The sequence below is a fragment of the Balaenoptera borealis genome, assembly GCF_965194805.1.
Source record: "Balaenoptera borealis genome assembly, chromosome: 5".
Classification (NCBI taxonomy): Eukaryota; Metazoa; Chordata; class Mammalia; order Artiodactyla; family Balaenopteridae; genus Balaenoptera; species Balaenoptera borealis.
Window position 1 is genome coordinate 82532335 of NC_138862.1, and position 18220 is coordinate 82550554.

Genomic DNA, 18220 nt, shown 5'->3' on the forward strand with positions numbered 1-18220 from the left:
TTTATATCAGTACATTTCACTTTAATATGCATACTTTAAAAGCAAAATCATGAAAATAACCTCATGCTGGGACAACATATAAATTATACAACGCAAAAGGGAGCTCAAGGCTTCTGGCACAGCATGTACACAATCCACTAGCTTTTCAAATTATTTTCCAAATATGTCAGCTGGATTCTTCAGCAATAAATAACTGCTGAGGTTTCTCTTTAACTTGTTCATAAACTACAAAAGAAGAGCACATTTAGGTACTTCAAATAAACTTGTTTTTTAAAAAGCACATTATAAAAACGTGATGAGCACTCTTTTCCCCATTGTTTTCTTTCTTTTAAATTGAAGTATAGTTGATTTAAAATACTGTGTTAGTTTCAGGTGCATAGCATAGTGATTCAGTTATTTTTTTCTGATTATATTCCATTATAGGTTATTATAAGATATTGAATATAATTTCCCATGCTATACAGTAAATCCATTTTGTTTATCCATTTTATATATAGTAGTTTATATCTGTTAATCCCATACTCCTAATTTGTCCCTCTCCCCTCCTCTCTCCCCTTTGGTAACCATAAGCTTGTTTTCTATGTCTGTGAGTCTGTTTCTGATTTGTATGTAGATTCATTTGTATTATTTTTTTAGAATCTCACATATGAGTGATATCATACAGTATTTGTCTTTCTCTGTCTGACTCACTTCACTAAGTGTAATATTCTCTAGGTCCATCCAAGTTGTTGCAAATGGCAATATCCCTATTGCTTTCTGATACTTATTGTATCATGTATGCGGTTTGTTATAAAATTAAAATTTTTACTAATCAAGCATTACTTTAAAATATGAATAATGCCCACAGCAGGTTAGCATATAAATCATTTGTCTGTATTAATTCCCTCCGTATAACAGTCATGAGTAGCTTCTCAGAAGCCAAACGTTACTTTCTCCATAGAGCGAAGATCCGTAAGAGCCAGCAGTGAAGACAGAATGTGTATAACATAAATATGGTCCCTTAAAAATATTAACTTATCACCTAATGTTCCTGAAAGAAACCTGTATAATTCAGGTCCCAAGTATCAGTTTGAATAAATATTTAGAGGTCAGGAAGATCTTTGAGAACCTCTTATCAGGTGAATATCTCTTCTGGAAAAACTGTAAATATCTGAGCAATTATGCATCTAAATAAATGAGCATCTAAATATCTTCTCCCCAAGGGACCTGATAAAGTGAGGTAGATATGAAAACCACTATGGTTGGTGTTAGGTACAGAAGGCCGAAAGTTTGGAGTTAGAAGACCTAGGTTAATGTTCCCACTTAATAACTGGGCAAATTATTTAATTATTTGAAGGCCACTTTCCTCTTGAGAACCACAAGGATACCACTACTTCCCCAGCATAATGTACACAGAGATAAAGGAGATAAAGAACACAAAAGTGCTTTATAAACTGCAGAGGACTACTCAGAGACATTAGGTGGTTGAGCCAACTAATATTTACTGAGTATATACTATGTTCCAAGCACTGTGCTAGGTGGTGGAGATAAAGCAGCAAACAAGTAGACCTGGTCCCTGCTTTCACGGAACTCACGTCTAGAGGGGCAAGCCTATGTGACGGTGAGAGTCAAAAAAAAGAAAGTCTGTACTTATTTTTGTTGATGGTTTCCTTTGCTGTGGAAAAGCTTTTAAGTTTAATTAGGTCCCGTTTTTTAATTTTTGCTTTTATTTCTTTGCCTTAGGAGACAGATCCAAAATAACATTGTTCAGATTTTTGTCAAAAAGTGTTCTGTTCTACCTATGTTCTCTGCTAGAAGTTTTATGGTTTCGGGTCTTACATTTATGTCTTTAATCCATTTTGAGTTTATTTTTGTATATGGTATGAGGAGGAAATGTTTTAATCTCATTCTTTTACATGTAGCTGGCCATTTTTCACAGCACCATTGAGTAGACTGTCTTTCCTCCACTGTATATTATTGTCTCCTTTGTCGTGGATTAATTGACTGTAGTTGCGTGGGTTTATTTCTGGATTCTCTATTCTGTTCTACTTATCCATACATCTGTTTTTGTGCCAGTATCACACTGTTTTGATTACTGCAGCTTTGCAGTATAGTCTGAAGTCTGGGAGCGCGACACCTCCAGCTTTGATTTTTTCTCAAGATTGCTTTGGCAATTTGGGGTCTTTTGTGGTTCCAAATAAATTTTAGAATTATTTGTTCTAGTTCTGTGAAAAACGTTGTGGGTGGGACTTCCCTGGTGGTGCAGTGGTTAGGAATCTGCCTGCCAACGCAGGGGAAATGGGTTCGAGCCCTGGTCCAGGAAGATCCCACATGCCGTGGAGCAACTAAGCCCGTGCACCACAACCACTGAGCCTGTGCTCTAGAGCCCACGAGCCACAACTACTGAGCTTGTGTGTCACAACTACTGAAGCCCACGTGCCTAGAGCCTGTGCTCTGCAACAAGAGAAGCCACCGCAGTGAGAAGCCTGCGCACAACAAAGAGTAGCCGCCACTCGCTGCAACTAGAGAAAGCCCGCATGCAGCAATGAAGACCCAGTGCAGCCAATAAATAAATAAATAAAATTAATTTTTTTAGAAATGTTGTAGGTATTTTGACAGGGACTGCACTAAATCTGTAGGTTACTTTGGGTAGTATGGACATTTAAACAATATTAATTCTTATAATCCAAGAACACAGGGTATCCTTGCATTTCTTTGTATCCTCTTCAATTTCCTTCATCAATATTTTATATTTTTCAGAGTATAGGTCTTTCACCTTGGTTAAGTTTATTCTTAGATATTTTATTCTTTTTGATGTAAGTTTATTTATTTATTTTTAAATTTTTATTGGAGTATAGTTGCTTTACAATGTTGTGTTAGTTTCTACTGTACAGCAAAGTGAATCAGCTATGCATATACATATATCCCTTCTTTTTTGGATTTCCTTCCCAGTTAGGTCACCACAGAGCACTGAGTGAAGTTCCCTGTGCTATACAGTAGGTTCTCGTTAGTTATCTATTTTATACATAGTATCAATAGTGTATATATGTCAATCCAATCTCCCAACTCATCCCACCTCCTCTTTCCCCCTTGGTATCCATACGTTTGTTCTCTACATCTGTGTCTCTATTTCTGCTTTGTAAATAAGAGCGACTATACCAATTTTTTCAGATTCCACATATATGCATTAATATACGATATTTGTTTTTCTCTTTCTGACTTACTTCACCCTGTATGACAGTCTCTAGGTCCATCCATGTCTCCACAAATGACCCAATTTCATTCCTTTTTATGGCTGAGTAATATTCCATTGTATATATGTGTCACATCTTCTTTATCCATTCATCTGTCGTTGGACATTTAGGTTGCTTCCATGTCCTGACTACTGTAAATAGTGCTGCAATGAACATTGCTGTGCATGTGCCTTTTTGAATTATGCACAGATAACTCATAAGTAATGAAATTGAAACTGTGATTAAAAATCTTTCAACAAACAAAACTCCAGGACCAGATGGCTTCACAGGAGAATTCTACCAAATATTTAGAGAAGAACTAACACCTATCCTTCTCAAACTTTTCCAAAAAATTGCAGAGGGAGGAACACTCCCAAACTCATTTTACGAGGCCACCATCACCCTGATACCAAAACCAGACAAAGATATCACAAAAATAGAAAATTACAGGCCAATATCACTGATGAACACAGATGCAAAAATCCTCAAAATACTAGCAAACCAAATCCAACAACACATTAAAAGGATCATACACCATGATCAAGTGGGATTTGTCCCAGGGACGCAAGGATTCTTCAGTGTATGCAAATCAATCAATGTGATACACCATATTAACAAACTGAAGAATAAAAACCATATGATCATCTCAAGAGATGCAGAGAAAGGTTTTGACAAAATTCAACACCCATTTATGACAAAAACTCTCCAGAAAGTGGGCATAGAGGGAACTTACTCAACATAATAAAGGCCATATATGACAAACCCACAGCAAACATTATTCTCAATGGTGAAAAACTGAAAGCATTTCCTCTGAGATCAGGAACAAGACAAGACAAGGGTGCTCACTCTTGTCACTGTTATTCAATATAATTTTGGAAGTCCTAGCCACGGCAATCAGAGAAGAAAAAGAAATAAAAGGAATCCAAAATGGCAAAGAATAAATAAAACTGTCACTGTTTGCAGAAGACATGATACTATATATAGAAAATCCTAAAGATGCCACCAGAACACTACTAGAGCTAATCAATGAATTTAGCTCAGTCACAGGATACAAAATTAATACATAGAAATCTCTTGCATTCCTATACATTAACAATGAAAGATCAGAAAGAGAAATTAAGGATGCAATTTTATATGGGATTTTTTTTTGGCTTTCTTTTTCTGATAGGTCACTATTAGTGCATAGAAAAGTGAAAGATTTCTGTATATTAATCTTGTATCCTGAAACTTTACTGAATTCATTACTAGTTCTAATGTTTTTTGGGTAGAGACTTTAGGGCTTTATATATATATATAGTACCATGTTATCTGCAAATTGTGACAGTTTTACTTCTTTCCTTCCAATTTGGATGTCTAAAAAGACATTTCTTTTTCTTATCTGACTGCTGTGGCTAGGACTTCCAATACTATATTAAATACAAGTGGCAAGAGTGGGCATCCTTGTCTTGTCCCCAGTTTTAGAGGAAAGGCTTTCAGCTTTTCACCAGTGAGTATGATGTTAGCTGTTAGTTCGTCATATATGGCTTTTATTATGTTGAGATATGTTCCCTCTACACCTTTTTTTTTTTTTTGGCTGCGTTGGGTCTTCGTTGCTGTGCGCAGGCTTTCTCTAGTTGTGGCGAGCGGGGGCTAATCTTTGTTTTGGTGCGCGAGCTTCTCATTGCGGTGGCTTCTCTTGTTGTGGAGCACGGGCTCTAGACACGTGGGCTTCAGTACTTGCAGGACGCGGGCTCAGTAGTTGCGGCACGTGGGCCCTAGAGCATGCGGGCTCAGTAGTTGTGGCTTGCGGGCTCTAGAGTGCAGGATCAGTAGTTACGGCACATGAGCTTAGATGCTCCGTGGCATGTAGGATCTTCCCAGACCAGGGATCGAACCCATATCCCCTGCATTGGCAGGTGGATTCTTAACCACTGCATCACCAGGAAAGTCCCTCTACGCCAATCCTGATGAGAGTTTTTATCATGAATGGATGTTCAATTTTGTCAAATGCTTGTTTTGCATCTATTGAGATGATCATGTGATGTTTATCCTTCCTTTTGTTAATGTGGTATATAACACTGATTGATCCTCAAATACTGAACCATCCTTGCATCTCTAGAATAAATCCCACTTGATCATGGTGTATGACCCTTTTTATACATTGTTGGATTTGGTTTGCTAATATTTTGTTGAGGATTTTTGCGTCTATATTCATCAAAGATATTGGCCTGTAACTTTCTTTTTTGGTAGTGTCTTTGTCTGGTTTTGGTATGAGGGTAATTGTATCCTCATAGAAGGGATTTGAGAGTGTTCCCTCCTCTTCAATTTTTTGGAATAGTTTGAGAAGGATAGGTATTAGCTCTTCTTTATGTGTTTGGTAGAATTCCCCTGTGATGCTGTCCTGTCCTGGACTTCTGTTTGTTGGGAGTATTTTTTTTTTTTATTACAAATTCAATTTCACTACTTGTGATCAGTCTGTTCAGATTGTTTCTTCCTGATTCAGTCTCAGCAGGTTGCATGTTTCTAGAAGTCTGCCCATTTCTTCTAGGTTGTCCAATTTGTTGGCATACAACTCTTTGTAGTATTATGATTTTGTGTATCTCTGTGGTATCAGTTGTTATTTCTTTTTCATTTCTTATTTTATTTGGATCCTCTGTTGTAAGACTGGCTAATGGTTTATCAATTTCGTTTATCTTTTCAAAAACCAGCTCTTGGTTTCACTGATCTTTTCTATTATTTTTTTGATCTCTATTTTATTTCCTCTCTGATCTTTATTGTTTCTTTCTTCCTGCTGACTTTGGGCTTTGTTTGTTCTTCTTTATTTAATTCCTTTAGGTGGTAGGTTAGGTTTATTTGGAATTTTTCTTGAGGAAGGCCTGTATTGCTATAAATTTCCCTCTTAGGACTACTTTTCCTGCATCCCACAGATTTTGGAAAGTTGTGTTCCATTTGCATTTGTCTTGAGGTGTTTTCTGATTTCCTCTTTGATTTTTCTTAATTTTTTATTTTGAGCAATTATAATGTGCCTTGTAGTTTTCTTCATGTTTTTGAGTTTGGGGTTACTGATCTGTGCTAACAGTTGTCAATAAATTTGGAAATTTTCATCTAATATTTCTTCAAATATTTTTTTCTGCTCCAACTCTCTATTTTCAGGACTCCAAGTACATGTATTTTGGGTCACTTGAAATTGTCCCACAGCTCACTGATACTCTGTTGTTTTTTTTTCCTGCTTCACTTTTCTCTAAGTGTTTCATTTTGGATAGTCTGTATTGCTATGTCTTCAAATTCACTATCTTTTCTTTTATTTTGGTGTCCCTGCCTGCTAATTCCAATATCCAATGTCATATCTGGGCTTTATTTTCCAACTTCTTTGCATACCTTTTAAGTTTTAATTCAATGTCATACATATACTGTAAATTTTTACACTGTTGGAACCTAGATAACTTTGTATTCCTCAAAATATTTTTAAGTGCTGTTCTGGGATGTAGTTAAATTACATGGAAACAGTCTGATCCTTTAGGTCTTGCTTTTAAGATTTGAAAGGCATCACAGGAGCTATGTTTAGTCTAGGGCTAACTGTTTCCCACTATTGAGTACTTCTGAGTACTCTACCCAATGTTCTGTGAATTATGAGGTCTTCTGATCTTACTGGTGAATAAGACTCTATTGTTGGCCCTGTGTGAATATGGGTATTATTCCCTCTAATCCTTTCAGGTGACTCTTTCCCTGGCCTAGGTAGTTTCCTCAGATCATGTACTTATACTTGAGGGAGGCCTTCTGATTGCTCCAGAGTTCTCTCTCTTTGTACTTGCCCTAAAAACTCTGGTCACCTTGGTGTCTCTTGACTCTCAGCTCCATCTCCTCAAATCAATGAGTATGCTGGAAACTTCTTGGGATCCCCCTTCCTGCTATTGCCTGGAAACTCTCTCAGGACATTAAGCTGGGGCAAACATAGGGCTTACATTGTTTATTTCCTGTCTCTAAGGAATTACTGTCCTGTACTGCCTGATATCCAGTTCTTTGAAAACCACGATTTCATATGTTTTGTCCACTTTTTAGTTGTTGTAAGCAAGAGGATAAACCCAGTCTCTGATACTCCTCTTGGCCAGAAATGGAATTCCTCCATCCTTGACTTATATTCACTCTAGAAATATTTACTGAGTACCTATTATTTTTTTTGATGATTCTACCAAAAATTTAATATAAAAAATACCAATTTTACACACATCCTTTGAGAATATAAAGGAAGCTGAAATGTTTCCATATTATTTTATGAAGCCAGCATTGTCCTAAAATCAAATCCAGCAGAGACATAACAAAGAAAGAAAACCACAAAGATCCCTTATGAACATATCATGAAAGTTCCTAACAAAATATTAGCAAACTGACTCCAACATTATATAAAAAGAGCAAAATGGAGTTGATCCCAGAAATGCAAGGATGGTTTGTTATCAAAATCAATCAAAATAATGTACTATATTAGCAAAATAACCAAAGAGAATGTGACCATTTTAATATATGCAGAAAAATCATTCAACAAAATTCAACATCCATTCATAACAAAAACTCTCAGCAAACTAGGAAGAACAGCAAATTTTCTCAACATGCATCTAATATGCAATTGGTGAAAGAATTAACAATTCTCTCAAGATTAGGAACAAGGCAAGGCTTGTCCATCTTCACCATCACTATTCAACACTATAGTAGAGGTCCTGACCAGCGCAATAAGGTGAGAAAAAGATATTAAAATATAGATGGAAGGATAATATATAGATCGATAGATAGAAAATAAAGAAATAGATTGGAATTAAATAAAAATGGCCTTTATTCATAGACATTATAATTATAAATGTAGAACATCTTATGTATAAATATCCTACTACAATTGATAAATTAAGAAATAAATGGAATACCGTAGTCATGTATCGGATGACTCAAGATTTTTAAACTTTCAGTTCTCCCTAAATTCAATACATAACCATCAAAATAGCACCAGGTTGTTTTGTAGAGATTGAAAGACTATTTTAATATTTATATGGAAATGCAAAAGGCCCAGAATAGCCAAAACAATTTTTTTTAACTCTGTGTTTAACTTTTTTTTTTTTAAACATCTTTATTGGAGTATAATTCCTTTACAATGGTGTGTTAGTTTCTGCTTTATAACAAAGTCTGAGTACCTATTATATGCCAGGTGCCTCTGGGTTAAGTGATGGTGATAGAGTACTAGCCAAAGTATAGTTTCATCTCTCAGGGTCCTTATGTTCTAATGGGAAATAAAAATAGGTAAACAACCTGATTCTTGAATGTTTCCTAGAACTCCATTTTATGCTAAAGTTCACCTAGTTTCAATAATTGAACTACCACTTCTATGCTGATGACTTCCAAATCTTCCTCTCCACTTCTTACCTCTTCCTATAAAGTCCAGTCTTGTGCTCCCCCACTGCTCACTGTTAGCCACATGAAACTGAAATCAGGGGTTTACCTAGGTTCTTCTTGTGTTCCCCTACATCCAGTCAGTCAAAAAGTTAAGTAGATTCTATCAGCTAAGTAATTTCCAAGTCCGTCTTCTCCTATCCAGTCTATGTAACTCATTTAACAAACTTTAGGTATCTATTACATTCTGGGTATTTCTATGCCTTCAGTTTTGATCCCTTCCAATTCATCCTATATAACACAGGCCGAGCCATCTTTCTAAAAAGAAACCTCATTCCATCATTCCTCTGGTTAAAATCCTTTAATGAGAATTTACTGAATTTAAAATAAAATCCAAAGTCCTTACCATGGCTTACAAAGCAATTAAGGACAGAGTGTCTGCCTCTCAAATTTCAGCTCTGTGACTCACCTTTATTCTTGTCCTATGTTCCAAGAATATTTAAACACTTGCAACTCCCCAGATGTAACATGTTTTACCTCAAATTCTTTGTACATATAGTTCACTCTGCTTAGAATAGTCCTATCTGTTTTTTACCCCTGATTCCTTTAGGCTCTGTAAAATTCAGTTCAGACATCTCCTCCTCCAGGAAATCTTTCCACAGTCTGTTTCATATATATACTTTTATTGGTACTCCTCTGGAGATAGATAGATATAGATATAGATATAGATATAGATATATTCAGAAACCTAGCTCATTCTAACTTATTCAAAAAAGATAATAACTGTAAAGGTACTGGGGTGTTTAAGGATCCAAGCAAAGGAATACAGGTAAGCCTTAAGAACTACAATGAGGGACTCAGATGCCATCAGTATTTTCTCTCCATGTTGTCTCCTTTCCTAGTGTCTTGAATCCTCTCCTTGTTATCTTCTCTCTTCTCCATGCATCTTGTCTATTCTCCTCTTTGTGTGTCTGCTTCATTGTTCTTTTCTCTGCAGATTAACTTTTTACTATTTCAGTAAACTTTTTACTATTTCATATGATGGAAAGGTAGTCACTATCAGCTCCTGAACTTTGTACCTTATATAATCCAGAGAACTGAAGATAAACTATTCATCTTTTCAATTCAGTTCTAAAATTTCCTGGAAAGGTCACTGATTGGCCCCTCTTAGGCCAGCTGCCCACCCTGAGTCAATCAGATAGAGTCAAGAGGCAGGGTCATGCTTTCACCTGGCTGCTCCTGCTATAATCGTGTGGACTAAAAGTGTACAGATGCAGAAGTAGCAATTACCCTACCTGGGGTTCAGAGAAGGTAATCCTTAAGGTAGCCAACATTACTTGCTCTTTAGAGCCGTGTGAATAGTTATATCAGATACTTTCTTGTCTCCCTTAAAACAGGCCTTTTAGGGCAAGAACTGTGCCTTTCTTTCATCTACACAGATAATAACCAAACAGGGTAACATACAATATATAAACCAATTAATAATTAACTCCTCAAAAGACCAGGGACTGAAACAAATGAAGGAACTTACATGATATAATGGGAATGAGCTTAAATTAGCATTATCTGTGAAAGCAACTTGAAAAAATAAAAATCTCTATACAAATATAAGGTAGAGTTATCATTACAGTGATCACAAACATGCAAATAAGAAATTTAAGAATCAGCATACTCTCCTTATTAGTGTGAGTTAACAACCACTGAAGGTGGAAAACGATAAGAACACAATTACAGTGAATGCCAGTATAACACAAAAATAAAGTTAAGACTTTCAAATATCAAAAGCCTTCAAGGACATTATTATGAACTTTCATCAAATCTTTAACCGTGGTCATTTTTAAGTCTTTTGTCATTTACAGACAGTTCTGGGTGTACTCTGATGCTTTTGCAAATATGTTCCTATAAAAGGGTTTCATCTTCAAGAAATTCATGGAAAAGACTCTGACAAGTACAGGTTTCTGGTAACTGATGGTACTGCTGAACTGAATGAATAAGCATTTTCAGAACTCTAATGAAAAACTGATGAACTCATAAAAGTGCTAACAAAAGATCAAGATAAAAAAAAATTAATTACATGGGACTGAGTGAACTGATGAGGATGAGTATAATTTTTGTGACTTTCTGTCTGAATTAAAAAAAAAAAAAATCCCACAAGGACTCAGAGGCAAAGAATATACAAATCAATTTTCACTGCAAAGTAAAGGAGCTGTTACAGTGGAGGATTACTGGACTGAATGTCAATATTATGACATAGTATGAGTGTGTTTCATGTTTGGTAATTGCAATCATTGTTGCTTTTGTTGTGGTCATCCATGTACAATGCTTGGTGTCAGTCTATTTATCTCTTGTAAAAATAAAATACAGTGTGTGTGTGTGTGGAAAAAAAAAAAAAAAGAAGTCCAAAGGCATACCAGATTGTCTATACCAGTAGAGGTCAAATTGTTTTTACTTATTAAACTGGTACAGACATTGATTAAAAAAAAAAAAAAAAAGCCTTCAAGGATATGAGTCTTGAAATACATTTTTTTAAAAACATCATATGCTTATGCCAAGGAAAAAAATCAATTAATATTTATTATAGTTTATGTATCAAAGTGTGCTTAAAGCTCAAAATAAAGCTAAATGCGTACAATGAGAGGGAAGACACTTTTGGCTTTAGGATTTCATTTTTTTCTAATTTACCTGGTAAATTAAAGTATTCCTGTCTTATGGAGATATTACTTTATATATGATTAAAAACCTTATGACTAATATATTTTAGAATAGATATAAGAAAAGTAGTCTGTACTAAATTATTATTCAATTCATGATAAGGATCAATGAAATGACACGTGTGAAGATACATTCTAAAGGATAACGTACAATGTGGTGAGAGACTGCTGGACGCAGTAGTCTTTAACAGCAAAGGTCCAGCGGCTTCATACCAGATTGGAAGGAGAGCTTGGAGAGTCTTAAAAGAGAGCTGAGAGGGACATTCTTGACTGGATAAAAATCATTTGAAAATTATGAAGATCAATGGCATCATATTACTGTTTGATATTTTTTTTTTTTTCTTTTTGGTGTGTCTCTATCCTGCATAAAGTAAGGGAAGACAAAATGGATTCTAAGGATAATTCCTGCTGTTTACCCAAGAACGTTCACAGATTTTTCTAAAAATATATCTTAGCATATTTTTAGTGTTCTCCTTTTGATGAAGTTGGAAAGGTTCGGGCCTTTTTGCCGAAGAAAACAGGCTGGAATGATGTTTCCTACAAAGGCTTTGGACACAAAACCAGCTAGAATCTATAGTAGGAGATGAGCTTTGGACAGAAAGTTTTAGGATGAGTTAGAAACCCTAAGTAACAAGATTAAGAAATGTCTATATTAACATAATTTTTATGTTTCTCTTTTTGATCTAAAAAGTATAATCAGCTGGAAACAATGGTAATTCTCTCCCAGTTAGCACACCAAAAGGAAGCTTGTGTATCTGAATCCAAAGGTCACAGTGAACTGAAGCCTGCACCCCCTAACTGAAGGTTGCAAGTGTGTACCAGGCAAACCCACATCACTGGAGTGCTAGGAAAGATTCAAGGATGAGAGTTGTAAGTTAGATATTTCGTTAATGCCAAAAATCAGCTGCATTATGCTTGAGATCCATTTACACGTTAGCCCAATTTGCTATTATTTATACATACCTAAAATATTAGTTAAAATTGATCAACGCTGAATTTTCCCCCTTTCAACTCACCTGTAAGATTCTTTGCAAGATTGATGGAAGGGCAATAAATGCTGCCATGTTGTTTAGAACTTGCATGGTCAAAGATTTCAGAGCTGTTATAATAAAATGTCAATATTAAGGTTAGTTTAAAATAAGAGTTTTTTGTTTTTCCTGTAAGTCATAGGAATACAACTTCCTAGAAACTTGGCTAACCAAGGCCAGTTTGATATTTTAAAGTTAACTGCTGGTAAGTTGCAAAGCTACTATTATCCAAGACAAATGATATAACTGGTGCCACAGAAAGCAGTGAACATGAAAAAATGAGATCAACACTACAGTACGATTTCGTTAAGGAAAATAATAAAAATACGATGCTGGGAGAAGGTATCAAAATGACAATCATCAGCAGATAGAAATTGGGGGACAGTATACGTGGACGCTATGACCTTACCTTCAGAGTGCAGATGAGGCGCAGCTGAACTAGACAGCTTCTGAGGTGCCATCATTGCCTCCAGTAATGGAAACCAGAGTGCCTATAATGGCAGAGGAAAACAAAAGTACTCTGTTGTTTTTAAGAACAACTAACATCAGCTTAGTGTTTCACAGGTTGAAATGTACTTCTCACATACATTTGTTGGTAAAAATTAGAAAAAGAAAAGATGGCACACTTGACTGGGAAGAGAAAAGACAGTAAAAAAGCAAAGACCACAGCCAGAACAGATATCTTTACCATGCGCCTTGGGAAAATAAGGAATCTGAAGTTAAGTAAGTCTAGACCTTGGAACTGCAAATCTTCTGTGTCTCAAAAAAGGGTAGGTTCAAAGGAGCCAGAGCAGAGCCTCAGGCTACGTTCTTAAATGTTTCACTGACACAGTCTAAACAGCCCTATGTACTGCAGAAGGGAATAAAGAACTCTCCCACAACCACCCTCCCCCCATTTCTCATCAGCTAGGTCAAGCAAGATAAATAAATACAGTTCTCCAAAGTTTTCTCCTGTATCAAGCATTATTTTGTTATTTCCTCAGTCATCACAGACTAAGAAGTGGAAGTTAACATTATTTCAATTAACATTTCCAACCACATCATGACATAAATGAACAGATCTAACATTTATTTATTCCTATTACGTAGGGCACTGTATTAAATGCTTTACATACATTTTGCCGTTTCAATCTCATGATAACCTTATACAGTAAGCATTATCTTTACTGGAGATAAGATGCTGAAGCTTAGAGAAGTTGAGTAATTTGCCAATGATTATACACTGCCATATGTGCATCATATGTGTTCTTCCTAAGCCTTAGGAAAAATCTTCATCATCAAAAATCAAACTAATACATTTTAAAATTTCAAGCATATTTTCCTGTTGGGTAATGATTTACAAAGGCCTTATTTCACCCAGTATCTTGGGAGAATCCTATTCCTGCAAACATCCAAGAGGCATGAAAAAAAAGTCAGTATTGACAGAGCAGGACAAGCATGGTTAAGGGGACAGGCTAATGGTCCGGTGACTTTCCCACGGGGTGACCTTCCACCGAAGAGCTCTACAAGGAAGCCCTTATCTGCCCCCATTTGAGGTTTTCTAAGGCCAGGATTTTATGTACTTTTTTTTTTTAACAGTATTTCTTCAAGTTCTTAAGATACTGGTTTTAACTATGTTGTATACTGGCAATTCTTTATTTTATTGAAATTTTAATTTATTTTATCTAGTACTCATGAATTTTTAATCTTGTATTTTATTCTTGGATGGCTTTACTTAGCTTGTGTTTTCGTTGTCTATTTCAGTTTGTTTTTACAACCACATCATTTATTTCCATGTATTTTTATAGTCTTTTAATTTAACTGTATATGGTATACCTCATTTTTACCTTTTGGTTTTTATATTTATTATATTTAGAAATTTGATTTAAAATTTTTCTTATTTAATCCAGAAATTTTAGAAGAATTACCTTTTTTAAAGGTTACTTTATTCTTGGTTTATAAATAGCAGACTGGGGGAAGCATGGCTGCAGAGATAATAGCCATGGGAAGTGTTCATACCCTAAATAGAGGAACTGTTCTTCTTCAATTAAATCTCCACATTAACCTGAAATACATGGTAGACACCTTTAAATATTTTGTCTCTCTTGCTCTTTAATGCTGGTTCTTAAAATGTTAACTTGGATAAACTCTAAAAACCCACAGGCTAAAATAACAATCCATGATAATGACAATTCTAACCCCTGAGAGCAACACAGCTGAACGTGAATTACTTTCTCATGTTACATAATCAACAGCTTTCTTTTTCAGGGAATTATGTGCATAACAAAGCCATATTCTTTATTATATGTAATCACTGGACACTGGGGTAGATGGACATACAAAGTAGGACAAGTATAGATTCTACCTGGGAAAGGACTGACAACCCGACTTCCTGCAGTCTAACTTTAAGGAAATACTCCATGACATTAAATCTTCTGAAGAAACTTTTGGAAAGAGATATTACAGACAATTCATTATCAGGCTTTTGGATACTTCAAATTTTCTAGTTAGATTAGGGTTGGTGGCAATAGCTCTTGTTCTCACTCTCTCCAAACCAAAAACAAAGCAAAGAGGAACAAGGGAAACAACCATGAAAATCCCCCAAAATTAATGTTTGGTATTACATAAAATCAGTTCAGCATTTTCACAAAAATAGTATTTACATAAAAACTAACATGCAATGTTTTTATTATTGCTATGAACGTTGTTCAGAAAAGAAGCAAAAACCAGTTGTGGAGGGTGGAGTGGAATACAGAGTGGTGTGAGAGGCACATGTGTGTGTCTAAGAGAGGAAGAGACAGATTCCAACTCAGATATATTTTTTGACAAAAAAATACAGAATAAATTACCCTTTCACCACATCAAAGGAAGCCTTAGTCCTGTCTCTGATTAAGAGATAAGAGTTCAAATATAGTCAGAATAATCCCTAGAGTTCTGGAGGCACGAATTTTATATCTAATTCTACCATTAATATATGTGAATCTGGACATATTTCAGCTTATGTGAGCCTAAATGGCTCTATTTATAAAACATAATTGTCATTTTTCCTTAAATTTTCCATGAGAAGAAGGAAGAATATAAAATAGATGTTAGGGAGGAGACAGAAGGGTTGAAAAATATTTATGTATATTTATGTATAAACATAGCTTTAATAGTTTTACCCTTTTGTGCTTTTCTATCAAAATATAACCATGTCCAAATGCAGACAGTTAGCCAAAAGATAAATGAAAACTAAAACTTAGGAATGGAAAGATCAGGGCAAAAGGAATGTTGTAAAGCCCATAATACATTTAAATAAAGACTGAACAACTATGGGAATTGTGGATACAGAAAAGAATGTATTGTTAACCTTAATGAGGTAAAATAACATAACTAACTAAAATTCAGAGGGATGGAGAAGGGAGGCTGGAGCAAGTGTGTATGAGTTCACGTAAACTTCCTTACTGGGCGGACATCAGAGATATTATAAAAACCGAAATGTAATTATAAACGATACTTCTAATCTATTATAGTTATTTAGATTTTTTCAACTTCAGGGAGATTTATTAAGAGATAGTGTACTGAAGAACTATTTATTTGAATTTCAGAATTTCCTCAGTTTTACATAAGCTTCCTAAATGAGATTAAATACTATATTTTTAAAGCAAGCATTGTTTGATTCAATTTTTCTAAAATTATGTTAACCTAGGTAGATAAAAAATATCTAGAGTGATATTCACCAAATGATAATGACAGTTATTTCTGGCTGATAAGATGGATACAGGGTAATTTTTTTAAACATCCCTCTGTGTAACTTTCTGTATTGCGGGATTTTAAAAAATAATGGGTATGTATCATTTCACTCAAAAAAGTTTTTTAAATAAAAAAACCACATCTATTATATAAATGTGTTTGTTATATACACTTTATATTCTAAAGCGTATTCAAAATTTATGACCTTAAAAAAACCCTTGACAAAAACATAAAGGAGAAATTTACCCATCTCATAAGAACAGAAACATACCAAGTTTATCATTTTCATTGGAACATGTATGGCAAACTATATATGAAAAATTTACCCTGTTTCCTATTTCAGAAGCCCAGGCAGTGGAAGGAGACCAGGTGGTGTTAAGTCAGAGGCCAGAGCCTGGAGGGGCAGGCGCAGTTATGCCATACATATCACACTGCTAACTTTACTTCTTAAAACTACTGCACAATTTAGCTGTCAAGTCGCATCTCGCCCCCTTGGTTTCTGCTTCACTGCTGTAACTCCCACCCGCCCCACGTGCTCTACTATATCTCCTTCAGCTCTGCGTTCTCCCTTTTTGCAGTCTGGAATCTGTTACAGACGTGGTTCCAACCTTGGCTGCACAGTGGAATCATGTGGGAAGCCTTAAAACATACTGATGACTGTGGCCCAGCCCCAAAGACTTTAATTTAATTGATCTCAGGTACAGTCTGGGATTTTTCAAAGCTCCCCATGTGACTCTTATGTGCGGCCAAGGTTGAGAACTACTATACCGTAGCCTTCTTGACCTTTTTCAGCTTTCTCTGTATCCCTTGAGGCTTCTCCTCCAGTGCTTCACGCTCACCTTATCCACGGGGAATGGTATAGATGATAAATGGACGACACATCCACAGTACCACTACACGGAATACACAAAAACTCAGTCCAGAGAGAACAAGGACATCTAGTATTCACACACCTAAATTTTGCAGCACAGCCAAATCTAAGAATATAAAGCCTTTTGTGAGAACAAAGCAGACAGGCACTCCTCATAATAACTTTAGGAGTCTCATACTCCTGGGAGCACTGAACTCAGGTAGCTGAGAGGGCAGTGGAAATAGAATTAATTCCTAGTTTCAGACCAGAACAGATTTTTAAAAGCCTCTGTAGTCACTCTCCTACCTCTCTCTGCTGCTGGTTCAAATTATGTGAATTTCTCTGGCAAAGGGCAATTGTCTCCACCATGGTCTCTTCAACATTCTTCAGTGAGGGATCCTCTTTGGTATCTAGATTCAGAAAAACTGTTAACATCACTCAAGGATATATTACTGATAATCTCAAAGCTTCTGTAAAAAATTAAACAATTTTTTCTCTGCATACTTTTAGTTTTCTATGATATAATCATGTATAAAGACCTGATACCAAACTTCAGTAGATAAAAAGCAGGTAGTTCTTTGCAACAGTTTTCCATATAAATGTCTGACATTCCTAGGACATAGAAAGCACATCATACTTAGCATTTTAATATGCTTTAGCTATGGAAAATCCCCAACCATTTGTCTGTGGATTAGTTAATAGAAAGATTATCTTTTATCTTTCTTGCTCTACCATTTCTTCCTCTATTTCTTAAATGTATGTATTTCTCCAAGATACTATCTCAGGCCCTTTTCTTTTCATTTTTTTTCAATAATTTCAGCCACTCTTCTGGTTTTAATTCCTATGTCCTTGCTAATAACTTTCAAATATACACCTCCAGCCCTTATTCCTTTCATAATCTGCACGTTGAATTTTCACCAGGCTCTAGGACATCTATCTCTACATGGACATCCTGCAGTCACTTTGAACTTTATATGTGCAAAACCCAACCCATTTTTCTTACTTCAAATCTGCTCCTCCCCCTACATTTCCAAACTAATTTAATAGAACCATGACCTTTAAGTCAACCAGTTTATAAATCTTCACCATCTTTGATGCTTTCACCTGTACATTCAAATAAATTGTTAATTTTGTTAATTCTACTTCCACACTCTCATATACCCACTACTTTACCCGAGTGGAGCCCTTCATCACCCTGTTTGCACTACTGCAGCAGCCTCTAAAGTAACTTTTGACTTCCAAATCGTGCCTTCCTCATTCCCTTTTATACTGTCACTACAGTTCCCTTAAGCACAAGTCCAAACATATGAGTCTCACGCACAAAAACTATCAAAGACTTCTAATTTTTACAAAGAG

The 18220-nt window shown here is 35.6% G+C and overlaps 1 protein-coding gene and 1 long non-coding RNA gene across 6 annotated transcripts in view; both read right to left on the reverse strand.

Annotated features, from left to right (window-relative positions):
* The window catches only part of VPS8 (VPS8 subunit of CORVET complex), a 287700-nt gene that overhangs the window by 93233 nt on the left and 176247 nt on the right, over window positions 1-18220 (reverse strand). For 4 of the 5 annotated variants that reach the window (XM_082392935.1, XM_082392937.1, XM_082392933.1 and 1 more), the window contains exons 39-41: window positions 17171-17289; window positions 12713-12794; window positions 12292-12374 (exon numbers count right to left, since the gene is read on the reverse strand). In XM_082392935.1, coding sequence (XP_082249061.1) covers window positions 12292-12374; window positions 12713-12794; window positions 17171-17289 — 284 coding nt within the window. The remainder of the gene's footprint in view (window positions 1-12291; window positions 12375-12712; window positions 12795-17170; window positions 17290-18220) is intronic. The other variant, XM_082392936.1, reaches the window with a different exon arrangement.
* LOC309629225 lies at window positions 8244-12283 on the reverse strand. Its single transcript, XR_014244933.1, has 2 exons — window positions 11059-12283; window positions 8244-10350 (listed from the first exon to the last, which is right to left on the reverse strand). It is a non-coding gene; the product is annotated as an uncharacterized lncRNA (long non-coding RNA).